The sequence below is a fragment of the Tuber melanosporum genome, assembly GCF_000151645.1.
Source record: "Tuber melanosporum whole genome shotgun sequence assembly, scaffold_32, strain Mel28".
Lineage (NCBI taxonomy): Eukaryota > Fungi > Ascomycota > Pezizomycetes > Pezizales > Tuberaceae > Tuber > Tuber melanosporum.
The window spans coordinates 291,023-305,103 of NW_003298997.1; the positions used below are offsets into that span (position 1 = coordinate 291,023).

General features: G+C 50.6%; 2 protein-coding genes; both read right to left on the reverse strand.

Annotated features, from left to right (window-relative positions):
* Positions 1-4,087: 4,087 nt before the first annotated feature.
* On the reverse strand, positions 4,088-5,327 carry GSTUM_00007149001 (uncharacterized protein). XM_002839219.2 has 2 exons: positions 4,780-5,327; positions 4,088-4,716 (listed from the first exon to the last, which is right to left on the reverse strand). Exons 1-2 carry the CDS (start codon positions 4,929-4,931, stop codon positions 4,191-4,193), a joined length of 678 nt encoding a protein of 225 aa, XP_002839265.1. The 5' UTR covers positions 4,932-5,327; the 3' UTR covers positions 4,088-4,190.
* Positions 5,328-6,412: 1,085 nt separating this feature from the next.
* On the reverse strand, positions 6,413-12,246 carry GSTUM_00007150001 (uncharacterized protein; the record flags this gene model as incomplete). The annotated part of the gene is made up of 4 exons (XM_002839220.1): positions 6,413-6,568; positions 6,621-7,392; positions 7,446-7,484; positions 7,538-12,246. 4 exons carry the CDS (start codon positions 12,244-12,246, stop codon positions 6,413-6,415), a joined length of 5,676 nt encoding a protein of 1,891 aa, XP_002839266.1.
* Between the last annotated feature and the right edge of the window lie 1,835 nt (positions 12,247-14,081).

Consider the following 14,081-nt stretch of genomic DNA (forward strand, 5'->3'; position numbering starts at 1 on the left):
ATGCCATAGAAATATTGATAGGGGCTGAAAAGTCCTACATCCAGAGGTTGTAATAGGTAAGTTGAGTAAGAGGTGAGGCAAAGGAGGAGAATGTTGTGAGCCAAACAGTAGGAGATGAAGTTATAGGTGATGTGAGATCCATAGCCATCAAAAATTAACAGCCAGGGATCACCGCCACAAATTGCCCGCGTCTCTGGTTCAAAAACAAGTTTCAATCACTCTAGAGCTAGGCGATCATCTACCCATTCCCTAGGCGAGTAGCTAAACTTATAACTTTCATTTTCTTTCTTTAGGTTCTTATACCATCCAAGATAATGACTGGAACCTTTATTGATAATAAAAGGTAAAAGTGCTGTACCGTTACCACAGATAGTCTCTATAATGGTAACAAGTTCACGCTTCCCATCTTGAATGACATGGGGATTTCTTCGTCCACGGCAGCATAAAACCTTTACCCGCGAGGCCACTTCCATTAAAAAACCTTTCTAGTCCATATTAAAAATCTGTGAAGTGGACAACCCATTCATTCTAATCAACCGAGACAGCTTATTGAAATAGTCTTGAATTAGTACAGGATCCTTTGCATATGCCCTTTGCCTTTCTAACTGCGTACTGAGTTTAACAGCAAGATTTGGATGACGCTTAAGGAAGCAGGACATCCAATTCCTCCTCATCGGTTCGCATCTGACTTTGGTTCGCATTTCTTCTAGATGCCTTGCCATATCCCGTACCATACTGAGCCTTGGTGGAAACCCCTTGTCATCTTGGTCAAAACACCATCTCACAATCACCTTCTCCTCTGATTTCATCAACTGTTGCTGTCCTTCATGAGCCTCTGCATGACTAGTTGAAGTTCTGGCCAGTCTTTGGTAGAGGGTCCGCTTGTCCACTTTGAAGGCTTCGCTGACTTCTGCGACACTCTCTTCCTCTCCAGATCTTATTGCTTGGATTGCTTTTTGGAGGCGACCCTCATATTGAGGATCCTTACTTCGTCGTGGAGGCATTGTGGTTGCAATAACCCTCCACCAGCATACCCCCGGCAAAGCGGGGTATCATATTATAGATCGACTAGCATCATTTACGCCAAGTCCAGCTTGTGTCACATCCCGGTTTTGTGTCACTTCCACGTGATTTACGTTAGAGTCGATCAATTCCTGTAACTTCTAGCATTATATGAGTGCGGATTATTCTCCCGTACCCTCGGCCATTGGAAATGGGTGGGGTTCCATTTTGGTACTGCTACAGTAGTAGATAAATAGCATCCAAAAGTGAGGCAAGTAAGCGGCCACGGCATGAATTACGACGAACAAATAATAATTCCAAGGAATGATACCATAGCAAATTACCCACCACCGACAGTTGACTTCCCTCCCGCCTTCCCTCGTTCCCGCTTCCATCGGTCCTCTTACCCCACCTCGCCTCAACTCCAACCCCCACAGAATCCCAAAACCCGGGCACAAAATCAGTCCATTGCCAACCCACCTTACGGATGGCCAAGCGTTGATCTTCCCCACCGCACTTTTCGCCGAAAAGCGCATAGCCGGGATGGGGGTGCTTCGCTAATTTGTGGGGGGACTTGTGGAGTGTAGCCGTATTCGTGGCCCAGGCACTGTACGAGACTCTTGTCCTTGTCGTCTATATTTTTCAACAAGATCCTAGTCTCGGACGGGGGAAGATGAATGATTGATCACGGGGGGCACAATTACATTATCGTACGAGTATGAACCCCGCATGGCAGGTCCCCGGTTTGATTAAAAAAAAAGTTTTTTTATTTATTTGTGAAAAAAGATAGGAAAATATGGGAGGGAATCTAATGGGGTAGTGGTGTACTGTACATCCGTTAATGTACGGAAGGAACCGTACTCCAGCTTGGAAGCTCGCGTTAATGCCCCCCCAAGGCGCAATTCTCCTCAGCCCACTGGCCGCGTATTCCTTGTTCTTATCCACCACATCCTCGCCCTCCCCACCTCCTCCAAACCCTCACCACCCTGAGGTGGGTTCTGGTGCAACCATGACAGAGCCCACAACACCAACTACCTCCGCAAAGCGCCGCCCGCCCGCCCTGCCCCACCCCGCCTGTCAGGGGGAGCTGCTTCCGTTCCACAGCCGGTGGTGGGTACGCTCAAAGGGACGTACTACTCCGCTGGACACGGTATGTGCCCTTAGCGCACGGTGAACGGGAGTGAAGATTTTCATACCTGGCCTTGTATTCTAGGCCTTGGATATGGAGGGAGGGGTGGTGAGGAATAGGGTTGTTATGGTGTTGCCGGGTTTGATATCTATCCTTAGACAGAATGGGGTTGGGGTTGGCGGGTGTTTCAGCTTCTACGGAGGGGCCTTTACCCAGGGCTCGAGAGGGCGAGGATACCGGTGACATATCCCGTTATGAGTATCTCGGGGCGAATTATTACATTGTGGTCTATCTGGATTGCGAGGTATACGCCTGTTCCCGTAGTTTTTCTAGATGTCCCCACGATCGATTCCCTTGACAAGCATTCGCATTACCCTCTTACGGCGTATCAAAGGATCTAAACACCGCCCCCCCTCTCCCCCTTCAGCCCCTGTACGCCTAACATACCTTACCCACGCTCCTTGGCCGCCACGCGGCCTAAGGCTGGCCCACGGGCACATTTTCTCCTTCTATCATGACCTAGCCAATGTGACAATCGGAGCCAGAGCCAGCAAACCACAAAAACAAACTCTTCCAAGAAGCCATCGCGTCCTCCCAGTTCTGGCGCGGGACTACACGTGCGACGGCTCAGAAGCAGAAGACACGCGAGTGCTATGCCAAAGTTGGCTTGTGCTATCCGAAGGAAGTGGATGTGCGGGGGATCTTCAACTCGAATCAGGCTGTTAATGCGATGCATACTCATCTGCGAGCAGTCACGCCCAGGCTGCAGATGATGCGTAATGGAGGAGTTGAGTACTGATACCGTCACTGGGGCTCGACACATATAACGCTGAGGGATAGAGATATGCGCGCTGAGCAATTCCGCCAACTCTGGGATAATGTTTCCAGCGGGCTACATTAGCACAACCTGGTCCCCGGCTCAGCTCACTGGATCGCTACAGGAGCAAAAACAGATATCATACTCCGGCGAATACACCATTTCTTGCGAGACACACAGCGAATGATCCACAAACTGCGTCGCGCGACGAGTTGCTCGTTATTCATTATATATTGTGGGGTAGGCCAACCAGCCAACCAGCCAATCAAGGCGGGCCATTTGCTTAAAGTTCTCGAGTGACTTTCCATGATTTAACCTGCTCACTACCCACCTCACCTACCCACCCACCCGTGCCATTCCCATCACCTCCGATTGGCTGTGTGCCCGCCCACACACTACCGGTACCCGCGCGGCGGTACCGTGCTCCGGACCCGCTATTGGTCTAACCAGTATCCAAACACCGTCCCCCCGCCAAGCAGTCGTTAACAGGGAGCTGCGAAGAAAGCATCACCCGAGGCCCCCATAAGTTAAGCACATAATGCACAAATTTGGCCAACCAATCAACACAAAGGTGCACAACAGATTTTCCCCCTCAAGCGGTAATCAGATGGAAAGAGGATCAGAGGGAATATTCTGCTAAACACAGGTAGCGAGTTAATGGCTAACCATACAAATTGTTATTGTCAAATTTTTTTTTTGGCTGATCTTCCGGAACTCGAGCCCTCGGAATTTTTAGAACGGCCCCTGTAACACGGCCTTCAATTACGTGAGTCTCATTTCAAGCTGTGCCAAGTGGGAAATTACTGTACTTTTTTCTGAGGTCCTGGCGGTGAGTAGCCGTCTGTTTAAAATGGGCATTTTGTGTGGAGAACCCGGTGGGTGCCAGATGGCACAAGTAGGTAAGGAAAGAAAATGGAGAAGGGGGATGCCATGGGGCCACTCCCGATTCCCCTTAGCCCACGCGAGAAGTGGGCGGGGGAAACTCGATTTCAATACAAACCTTTTGCGGAAAAAAAAAACCTCCTCAATGGCTCATGTGGCCACGCTTGTGGAACGCCTCACTTGTACGAGCGCATCCAGCGTGCTGTGGAATCTTGCCCACCAACTCGCAAGGGAACAGGGAAGGAGAAATGCAAAGATCCGTAGTTCGACTGTGCGCGTGTATATATATCTTTTATTGAATTTCATCTCCCCTCTCCTTCCCACCTCGCTCATAAAGGTACATGAGGAAGAAAAAAATCCCTATCTAGCCCAGGCAGGTTTATCCTTCTCCAACCACTCAATCTCCTCCTTGGTACTCTCCCTACCCAGTATCTGATTCCTATAAGGATACCTTCCAAACCTCTCGATCACCTGCGTATGCGAATTCAAGAAGCCTTCCGTGTCCACCGCCAGTTTCTCCCCCTCCCCACCCTTACAATCCCTGACCAACTCCTCATGCAACTCTGCCGCGCGCCGATGCGCACTCATGTCTTCCCCGTGCGAAAACGGCAAATAGAACCAGCACCGCCTCATCGGAAACCCCTTCCACGCCGCCTCAGGTCCTAGATCTAACCTCAGAGCGGGTGACGTCGCATGCTGGGCCACCGCCAGCGCGAGCGGGTCCGTGACCGTGTACACGCTCCGCGAATCCGCACGGTGGATGTTGCGCGGGATCTGGTCCAGCAGGAGGAGCAGCGAGAGAGTTTTCTGCGGGGTCGTGGCGAGCGCTGTCACCGTCGCCACGGGGAGGGGGGATATCTTGGAGAGGAGGGGGCCGAAGTTTGCTCTTTGTTTGGATCAAATGTCACGTTAGTGGGGGTTTGTGAGAGGTGGGGGGGGGGTGATGAACCGGCAAGCGTCGTCGAATGCTGGGTTTGGTTGAAACCAGCGTTGTATCATCTCCATGTGTGGGTGCTCCGGGACGTCTTTGAACCAGAAATCTAGGATTTCGCTACTGTCTTTGTCTGTGAAGAGGGAGCCGGCTTCCGTGCTTGCGGACATTTTGCGATGGTAGCTCTGGTGGTGGTGTCTAAATCTGTGGTTGGAAAGGGTACTGGTTTGCCTGCTGCTGATGCTGCTTGCGAGGGGGGGGTAGTTGAATGGGCGTGATGGGGGTTTATATACTCGGCTTAGGAACAGCATGGGGAATGTACGAGTATGTGTTGTATAGTAGAGTGCTGCTCGATCGCCCGGATGCGGGGTTGGTTAGTCTAGCTGGTTGGCAGATTTCTTTGTCTTAATGCCTCGGGGCCCGGTGCAACATGGAGGGATGGAACGATTGATAGATTGGAATGCTATTGGCAGCCCCTCACGGGATTACGCGAGTTGCTGGGAAAACGTGCGCTATCAAACCTTCAGGGTACTGTACTTGATCCAATTGAGATAGCGGCATGATCCATGATCTCTCGGCCGAGCCATTATCCAATTCCTCTTAGATTTATTTGTAAGACAGGAAAATTCACATGCAATCGCACCTATAGTACCGGTATGACCTAAGAATGCTTACCGGTACGATATGATACCGCAACCAATTAACGACATAGTCCAAGTTAATACCGGTAATAAAAAGGCAAAATCATCACACAAAAACAAAAACCCAAATTTCATCAAGACCTAACCAACCATGTGTAAAGTACTCGTACTGTATGATAAAAAAGGATATCTCACAAACTAAATTCTTTGAAAGCAAAAAGCAAATGAAGAAGAGAAAAAAACTTCCTTGAACAAGTCCACCCTTCCTATCCAAAGAGACGAGCTCGCTCCTGCGAATCCCAGACCTAGCATTTGCGTCAAGGGCCGGATATGATAAGTCCCTCTCCCGACTGAGCTATCATACGAGTAGTCTACACAGTGCTGCACTTGCACAGTATGTATTATTAAACCATCCTGCCAACTGCCCAGCGCTGTTTTCCCTGTTGAGTGATGAGTGATCGGTGTTTAGTATTCCCCCACTGAATGATCTGCGAGGACTTCTCTCCGGAATCATAAGATACCGGTATACGGTAGTGTGGTTCTGCATGCAGCCATGTGCAATTTGATAAGCATAGACCATGTCCTCGGCCCCGCTGCACCGACCACTTATACAAATAGGGTAAGCCCAAGTCATACTCTGCGCTACTCGAGTACCGTATACAACTCTATGCCCGCGTCACCTCGCCTCACTCGCGCCATCTTGGCACGCCGGCGGCCTCCCCTCTTACCGTCACTCACATTGTTTTACATCATATCTACAAGAAGCACATGTAAACACCACGATGCTTCGGGGAGAATACCGTAGGAAAACGCCATGGCATCCCTCATGAAAAACAGTTGAAAAATGTATACCCATACCAAGAAAACACCTCACCCGAAGAGAAGAAAAAGGGTAAAAGTAATGCGTAAGTTTGAGAAGAGGGAGGGGAAGAAGAAAGGAAGAGGAAAAAGTAGAATAGAAAGAAAAAACTCCGCATTCCCGATCAAACAAACAACCCTTTCTACACCTCCTAATGCTTCTTATATTTATCATCAACCCGTCTTTTCTGGTCAGGGTCTAACGCGTTCGTCACTCCCAATAACGTTCTGCTGACCGCCTCGGTAGCACCTATCATGGGCCGGATTATGGCCACCGGCGCTGCTCTCACTACCGCCTTTGCGGCTCCCTGTAAAGTGTTAAAACGTATAATGAACAAATCGTGGGGGCGAAGAACTCACCTGAGCACTCCCTCGTTCCGCGATATCAACCGGCACCGCCATGATAGCATCTCTGGCATTTCCAAAGTTCCTCCTAAGACTGTCACCCGCACCTCGAAGCCCTTGAGCAACAGTGAGCGGCTGATCGGCGTAAAGGCTAATGGCCTTCTTCTGTCCATGTTCATTTGGCCCCATATCACCCTCCTCCTCGCTATCACTGATCAGGTACTCGACAGACTCGGTTCCATCATCCAAAATAGTGGGAACGAAAAGCCCTTCAGCATTCTGTAACATGTTTTGAGTCCCAACTGCGACTTTAGCACCGAGACGAACAAGCTCGGAGGTCGTTGTTTTGGCAAATCTCCATGCGCCCTTCTGAAGCGATCTCACGATCCTGCCATCCTTCTGATATTCGCGCATCGGGACAACAACCAGATCTTTCATGCCGCTTCCCAGATTCACGAGACTCCTGACGGGGGCAACACCAGCGAGGACATCTCCCAACTGGTGGGACCTGATATCCGGCATCCAGGTAGCATTCAGCTCCTCGCCCATTCTGGGGAAACCGGATATGCCGAAGAGGACCACATGACGCAATACCATATCGGCCTCTTCGAGGATGAAAAAGTTCATAAATTCGGTCGTGCGACCGGAGCGAAGGCCAGTATAATCGACCTTCTTGGGCTTGTAATCAAGCTTAATACGGATAGAGTTAACCTCTACTCGCTGCAGGAACGGAATTTCGGCCGGGCTGGCCGGTGGCGCAATGCTGTCATCCTTGAACTCAAAGAATCTCGTCATGAAATCCAGGGTATCTTGGTCAACATGTAGCCTCAGAGGTAAAACGGTAGCCTGACAGTATATTTCTTAGCAGGTATCTCAAAACTAGAAGGATAAGTGTGGTACATACTCTCAAGACAATCTCGCTTGCTGCCAACCCAGGAACTGGTTTGACATTCATAATTTCTACATGAACCATGTTGCTACCAGTCTCTCTCACACCGGCATCCTGCATATAGGTGACAAACTTCCTCCAGGTGCTTGCCGGAATATTGTCAAAGATTTCCAAGTCTCGGACTCGCAAATCCACACTGCTTTGCGTCTCACCCATATCCGGCGGGAATAGGAGGAAATCCAGACATAGACCCTTCAGCTCGATCTGCATCTTATGACTTCTTGATCGGCCGAGCCGGAGATGCCTTCCCGAGCCCCTATGACCACCGCCGAATTCTGTGTTTCTCGAGTGACTAGAGGGCCGCGACTCGGGGATACTGGTCCCCATGGAGGTCTCGCTCATGTGATCGTCGAAGTTTTTACTAATTGCACTTGCGAGATCACCCGGACCTCTGTTGTTTGGAACTCCGATGTATATGGAATTGAAGAGGAAGTCTCCAATTTCGCTCCCGTCATCATCACTGGCATCGAAAGACACCTGGCGGTTCTTCCGCTCCAAAGCTTTGTTTTCGAGGTCTCTTACAGCCTGGTTGATGGCTTCTCTTGTCCTCTGCCAGTCGTAACCGTCGTGTAGATTCCAAATCACATGGACATCTCTGATCTTAACCCTTAGAGGAAAGTATTGAGCCCTGCCATCGATGCCACGAGAAGGAACGTATCTCTTCCTAAAAGAATCCCATTTGTTGACAGTCTCTCTGGCGGGTCGTTTGCTAGCCATAGATGCCTGACGCTGCCGTTCGGATTGTTTGACGTAATCGCCCACGATAGATAGTGGAGAGTCGTCGAGAACATGTACTTGTTCAGTAAAGCTAGCCAGCATACCTTTTTCGCCGATCCCCGGGGGCTTACTACGCCCGGGCGCAAGCTTTCCGAGATCTTCGTCTAGCATACTATCGGCGAGCTCATCCTTGCTATAGGTTGATGCCTCGGATGTACTAGAGGTATTATGGCCATAGTAGCTCTCCACAAAAGTGAGATTACTCGGTACATCGTCAACAACCATGTCGCCGTCTTCATCATCCATACGGAACGGTGTTTCCTGAGCCCTCGTGCGAGACGGGTGAACGAAGGCATCTTCCGTCAGGGATCGTAACATGTCAACGGGCATAACCTCGGTGCAATACTTGACCTCTTCTCCTTCTGGAAGTGGGGGCTTAAGCCCATTGACGATTGCCACGAGAGTTTGCGTGGAATCGGCGCAGCTTTCCATTAGTAGCAACTTATCATGAATCTCAAGATCCACAGCTTTTTCGCCGCCTGCACCCCCCATTTCTACTACACAGAGCGTAGCCATGGCGGAAGATATAGTGATGACCGAAACGTAGCCCATTGCGGTGTACCCCATAAGATGACGATCGATTGGTTCTCCGCGTCTTCTAGACCCATGTCTCTCGGATGGGGGCGCAAGATTCGAAACATCGTCCACCACCATGAGGTTAGCCTTCTTGATTTCGAGACCAGCACTAAGCATCCCGCCATTGGGCAGCGCAGCTTGTAACCTAGAGTCTGTGAGAGCCACCAGAGCCCGACTTTTGAGACCTAACGGATTAAGTCCGAGTACACAATCCTTGAGTATGATATCAAACCCTAATGGCGGGCCCTGGACGGTAGCAGCCTTCTCTTCGGCAATGTGGACAATACTCTGAACCATTTCCTGTGCCAAAACCTCGGCAGAAGCGTTTTCCGGCGCCCGCATCATTGACATTAGGGTTTCGACCCTATATTCTACTCGGAGGTTCCAAAATTTAAGTTTAATGACTGGTTCCGGGTCGTCGCCAACCATCCTCACCATCAGCATTGGTTTCCCTTCATCCGCCTTGTCGTAAATCCGCCTCTCGAGCCCTTCGCCGACCAATTCCTCCTCCCCGTTTCGTCGAACATTCATCTGCATTATAGCGAGGGCGACCAGGCTAGGTAGGGAAACATGGGCAATTCCTACACCACGTATATGCACCTCGAGCAGCCCGACCCCGGGCCCGAGATCGGCTTTTCCGTATAGGGAATCGATGTTCAATAACGTGAGGAGCCCAGGTCGTTCATCTTGCGCAACAAATTCGGTCACAGTAAGAACCTTCGCAACTTCGTTCCCCAACTCTTTTAGTTTTTCACCCATCCCAATGTCCCCAATCTCCACTTTTATCGCGCCGACACCAATCCGAAGCAAACTACCCTGTTCCCTCTGGCGAAGTAACGTGTCGATTAGGATATCATCATCTGCCTCGTATCGATCCTTGCTCGGTGTCAAAAGCTCCAGCAATCTCCCTAGGTCCTCCTGTTCCGGTGTGCCCAGGAATTCAACTCTTGTATTTTCAACCAGAATATTTGCATCAATCGGTACCGAAGGAGAATCCCAGGGGGCGACAGGACCATAGATAGCAATTTTGTCCATACTAAGGGATATACTACTCTGGTCGCTGGTTTCACTCCGTATCTTTAATGGAGTGGCCTCTAGGGCTATCTTTCCAGTTTCCCCCACAACCTCTACCATCAAGCCCCCAATCTTGCAATCAACCTTCGTGTGAACAACAAGTGGAGCCTCCGGAACGAAGCCGCCTCTGTCCGGGGATTCAGTGGGTCGGCCCATCGATATAGTCGCAGTAGACGCGGAGGTGGAGGCCATAAAACCACCAAATCCTCCGAAAGCGCGTAGAGTCTCTTCCAGGTTCAAGAGATTTAGCTGGACCTTAAGAGGAAGTGTTATGACGTTGATTCTCTTCTTGACCAGGCTTTGGGATATTATGAGGGTCACGTCGTTCTCAGGAACAGAGCCTGTTGCTAAAGGGGGGTGGGAGCCCCGTTTCCTGGACTTAGCTGCAGTAGGGGGAGGTTGAATAAAGGATAAATAGTCGATTTTCCCATCGCCCAAGGTAAATGTTTTGATATCGATCTTCGTTGTTGTGACATTCTTTTGCAGAACCTTGTGTGAAACCTTGATTTGCCGTAAAACACAGCCCAGGATCAGATGTTCGTCAACACCCCCTTCGGCTCCCGTCTTATCCTCCTCTTCGCTATGTTCTGTAATGTAAACGCCAACGAGATTCTGGAGCACGCGTAGTCCAATAGCACCAATCGCAACCTCAAGACAGAGCCCGCCATCCGTAGCCGTATCGGGCTTATCTATTGCTGGTTTCCCCCTGCTCTTGGGCTCCTCGATTGGCCCCTCCGCAAATGCGACACTTAGTGTCTCAGAAATCATTCGGAGAATTTTGGCGGTCACTACATCCACAGACACATCAATATCACCAACGACAACTTCGATATCTGGACGTGTCTCCCCGGGTAGGTAGTTCCTTGGACGAGTCTGGTGATGTGCGTCCAATATACGAACTGCTGGCTTTCGTGGAGCAGGATTCGGAGGCGACGAGGGAGCAGTAGCGGGCTTCGAACTCGGGAATCTTGATGGGCGAGAAGAAGCATACATCGAGAATGCACCAGGAATTGGAGGATGGCTACTGTCACTCATATGCGATGCACCCCTCAGAGAAGAGGCAGACTCGGTCATGGAGCTTGATATATCTACCGGAGTCCCAGATTCCCCGGAAAGCGAAGGCAGGAATATCTCTATGGTGTTGAGGTCGAAAACCTGCTTTCTCAGTCGCTTCTCAACTTTATAGGATCCTGCCTCAGAAGCCAATCCAGCGGCCGGAACATCGGGCGATGACGACTCCGTAGCCCCGGAGGCGGGAGTTCTAATACCACAACTTAATAACTTGTCCAACCTAGCATCAATTTCTTCCTCACCAACTTCCTCTTCGTCTTCCTCATCCTTCCGGCGACCCATTTCCTCATCGCGTTCCGAAGGAAGTGAATCATGAAGGACTCCACTTGTAGCAGAAAGATAGAGGCTTCCAGCTTCGCTATGTGTGAAGAGGGTTGATTCACTCAAAAGTCTACTAGTCTCGGCATCCATCTCATCATCACCGGAGCTATTGCTATCATGGTCACTTGGGTGCTTGTCCAGTTGGGATACTGTTGGGTCGGGGTCTAAAACGAGTGGTTTGACCGAACCGGTTGGGATGTGGACAGGGGACCGAGGCTGCTCAAGGAAAAAAGTGCCAGATGCAAATGTGGCACCGCCCTCATCTTCGCTATCTTCATCATCGTACTCATCGGGCATTGTGCGCAGGGCCTGGGATGGAGATCTCAGAGGTGGGTGGGTCTTGTTAGTGGAGCGAATTGGCGCGAAGGCAAGCTCTTCATCTGATGAGGAGTCTTCAGAGTCAGCCAACGCATCACTGTCGGGAAAAAGGCTTCCGTCAAGACCATCTTCTTTTCCCACTTGCGCACCTTCACCCAAATCATCAACAATTATCTCCCGACCCCTGTGGGTTGACGGATTCGATGAATCCAGGGTGGTACCGAGTGAGGCTGACCCGGGGGGAGGTTGCGGGGTTGGGGTCCTAATGGTGCTGGTAGATGCCGTTGTACTGTCTACCGAATTACTCCGAATGATACCATCTGTGCTCTGCTCCATACCCCTCTCTGTCATCTCCGACATTGTTCCGAACATAGCACTCGCTTCCGGGGAGGATGGCGATTCGAATAGAGAAGGGTCGGAAATGATATACCCCCTGATGTTTTCCAGGGTAATGCATCGCTTGCCCTCTTTTCGTCTCTTGGCTTTCAATTCAGAGACCCCCGCGCTACCTGCAGGGGCAATGTTGGTGACCCCCTCAACATCCATGTCTTCCATTTCAAACTCAATACGTATTTCGTCTCCCCCCTGATCTTCGGGAGCCGTAGTTTCCAACGCTATCGTTAATCCTCTGATCCGGACCTTTAACCTATCACCGATCCCCTTGAAAATGTTTGCAAACACAGTTGGCAAGCCAATGCTCGTTCCAATCCCCAGCTCGGGCTCTTCGTCATCCTCAGAAGTCGAGCTGCTAGTGGTAATGTTGGAAGCGGCAAGTGGGTCCTGATAAAGTGAGTGCAGGAGCTGATCTTGTTCACTCAAGGGTTGAGAATGAAGAAAAGACTGGGCCAAATCCTCTGCGGTGGCGGGTAAGTGGTGGCCCTCATCTTCGTATTCAGAACCCTCTTCTCCATCCTCAGGGCTGGTCGAATCGGGCTTTCCCGGGGAAGGTGGGGGCGTCGGAGGAGCCACGGGTGCCACAGAAACGACAGCTCTGATGTCGGACACGTTGATTTCTATCGAGCCAGAGACGAGGAAGTTTGTTGGAAGTGTGATGGTTAGGGTGCCAATCACGGCCTCGTTTATGTGGAGCCGGGGAGGTATTGGCAATTTGGCAAGTTGTTTTAACCTCTAAGAAAAAAAAAAAGGGTCAGTGGTCACTCCACGCTAGGTGGGGGGGCAAAGTAAATGGACATGGGTCGTTGTCGGCATACATCTACCTTGATGCCGACATCTTTAAGAGTGAGAACCGAGTTTCTGCCGAGAGAACCTTCGAAGTTTGACAAATCTCCAAGAGTCCGCTCCTCCAGAAAATCGAACCGACCAAGAATGTAGCGAACAATCCGTTTCTCCCACTGACTGGGCAGGGAGAGCGGAAGCGAGAACATCACGGGCGGTGGCGAATGAGGGTGGGGGGGTGGAAACGAGCCAGGCCGCCAAGGAGAGGGAAGAGGTGACCTTTTTTTTGTCGGTGCGAGAGGGGAAGACGAGTATCCCGCTACCGGTATTGGCGGTGGGTGGGTATAGTGAGGGGAAGGGGAAAGGGGATGATGATGGGGTCTATGATGCGATTTATTTATGCAGGAAGGAATGAAGGCTTAAATAAAGGCGATAGGCGGTTGTATGCGGAGGAGGAAACATGCAATAGATTTTGGAAATAGAAATGGAAATAAATAGACTATAGGGATAGAAAATGGTGAGGATGGACGTGATTGTCGACTAGGGCTACCGCTTCAATGGAAATGAGGTGTGCACCGGTATCCTGTTCAGGTGTCGACACAGTAACGACGAGGAAGCCAGTAGATTTGGGATCGAGCAAGTTCACAAAACGAATATGCATACAGAGGTGGAGCACGGTACTGGTATTCCACGGCAATGGGTATCGAGAGAGGGGCAAGCGTTCCCGAGTCACAAACGGGGTGCCCGTCTGAGTCTCCCGTTGATACTCACTCTCGCTACTGCCGGCGATGAGGGGGGCAGCCACTGGAACACATTTTATGGCAGTGGCAGAAGAGCTTGAATGCGTTGTTCTCGGGTACTCGTACTCGTAGGGCAGGGGGAGGTGAGAAGGTGAGAAGGGGAAAATGCGAATGTGAATGTGAATGTGAATGAATGTGTTCAAGTGGCTGGGGGGCAGCTTCTAGGTACTAGAACAAGTACTCGTCCACATAGCCGAACCTGTCCACTAATCTCGTGGTGTGGCGAGTGGGGGGAGGTGTGTGTGGTTGAAGGGGCTGGCGTGACTACAGAAGAGGCGTGACCGGTGATTCTATTAATGCACTTCCGCTGGAGAATGCCACCAACAGCCAATTGCCAACAGCTACAAAAGGGAAAAGCACGGGTACAGTAAGGTTCTCCCTGAATCTGAATCATCCATCATCATCATGGAGAAA

Bases quoted from the DNA above. Each gene is read 5' to 3' on its own strand.
- GSTUM_00007149001 (XM_002839219.2), bottom strand. From the start codon at position 4,931: ATGTCCGCAAGCACGGAAGCCGGCTCCCTCTTCACAGACAAAGACAGT. The intron at 4,717-4,779 runs GTTCATCACCCC...ATCCAAACAAAG, and splicing joins GCATTCGACGACGCTTGCCG to AGCAAACTTCGGCCCCCTCC.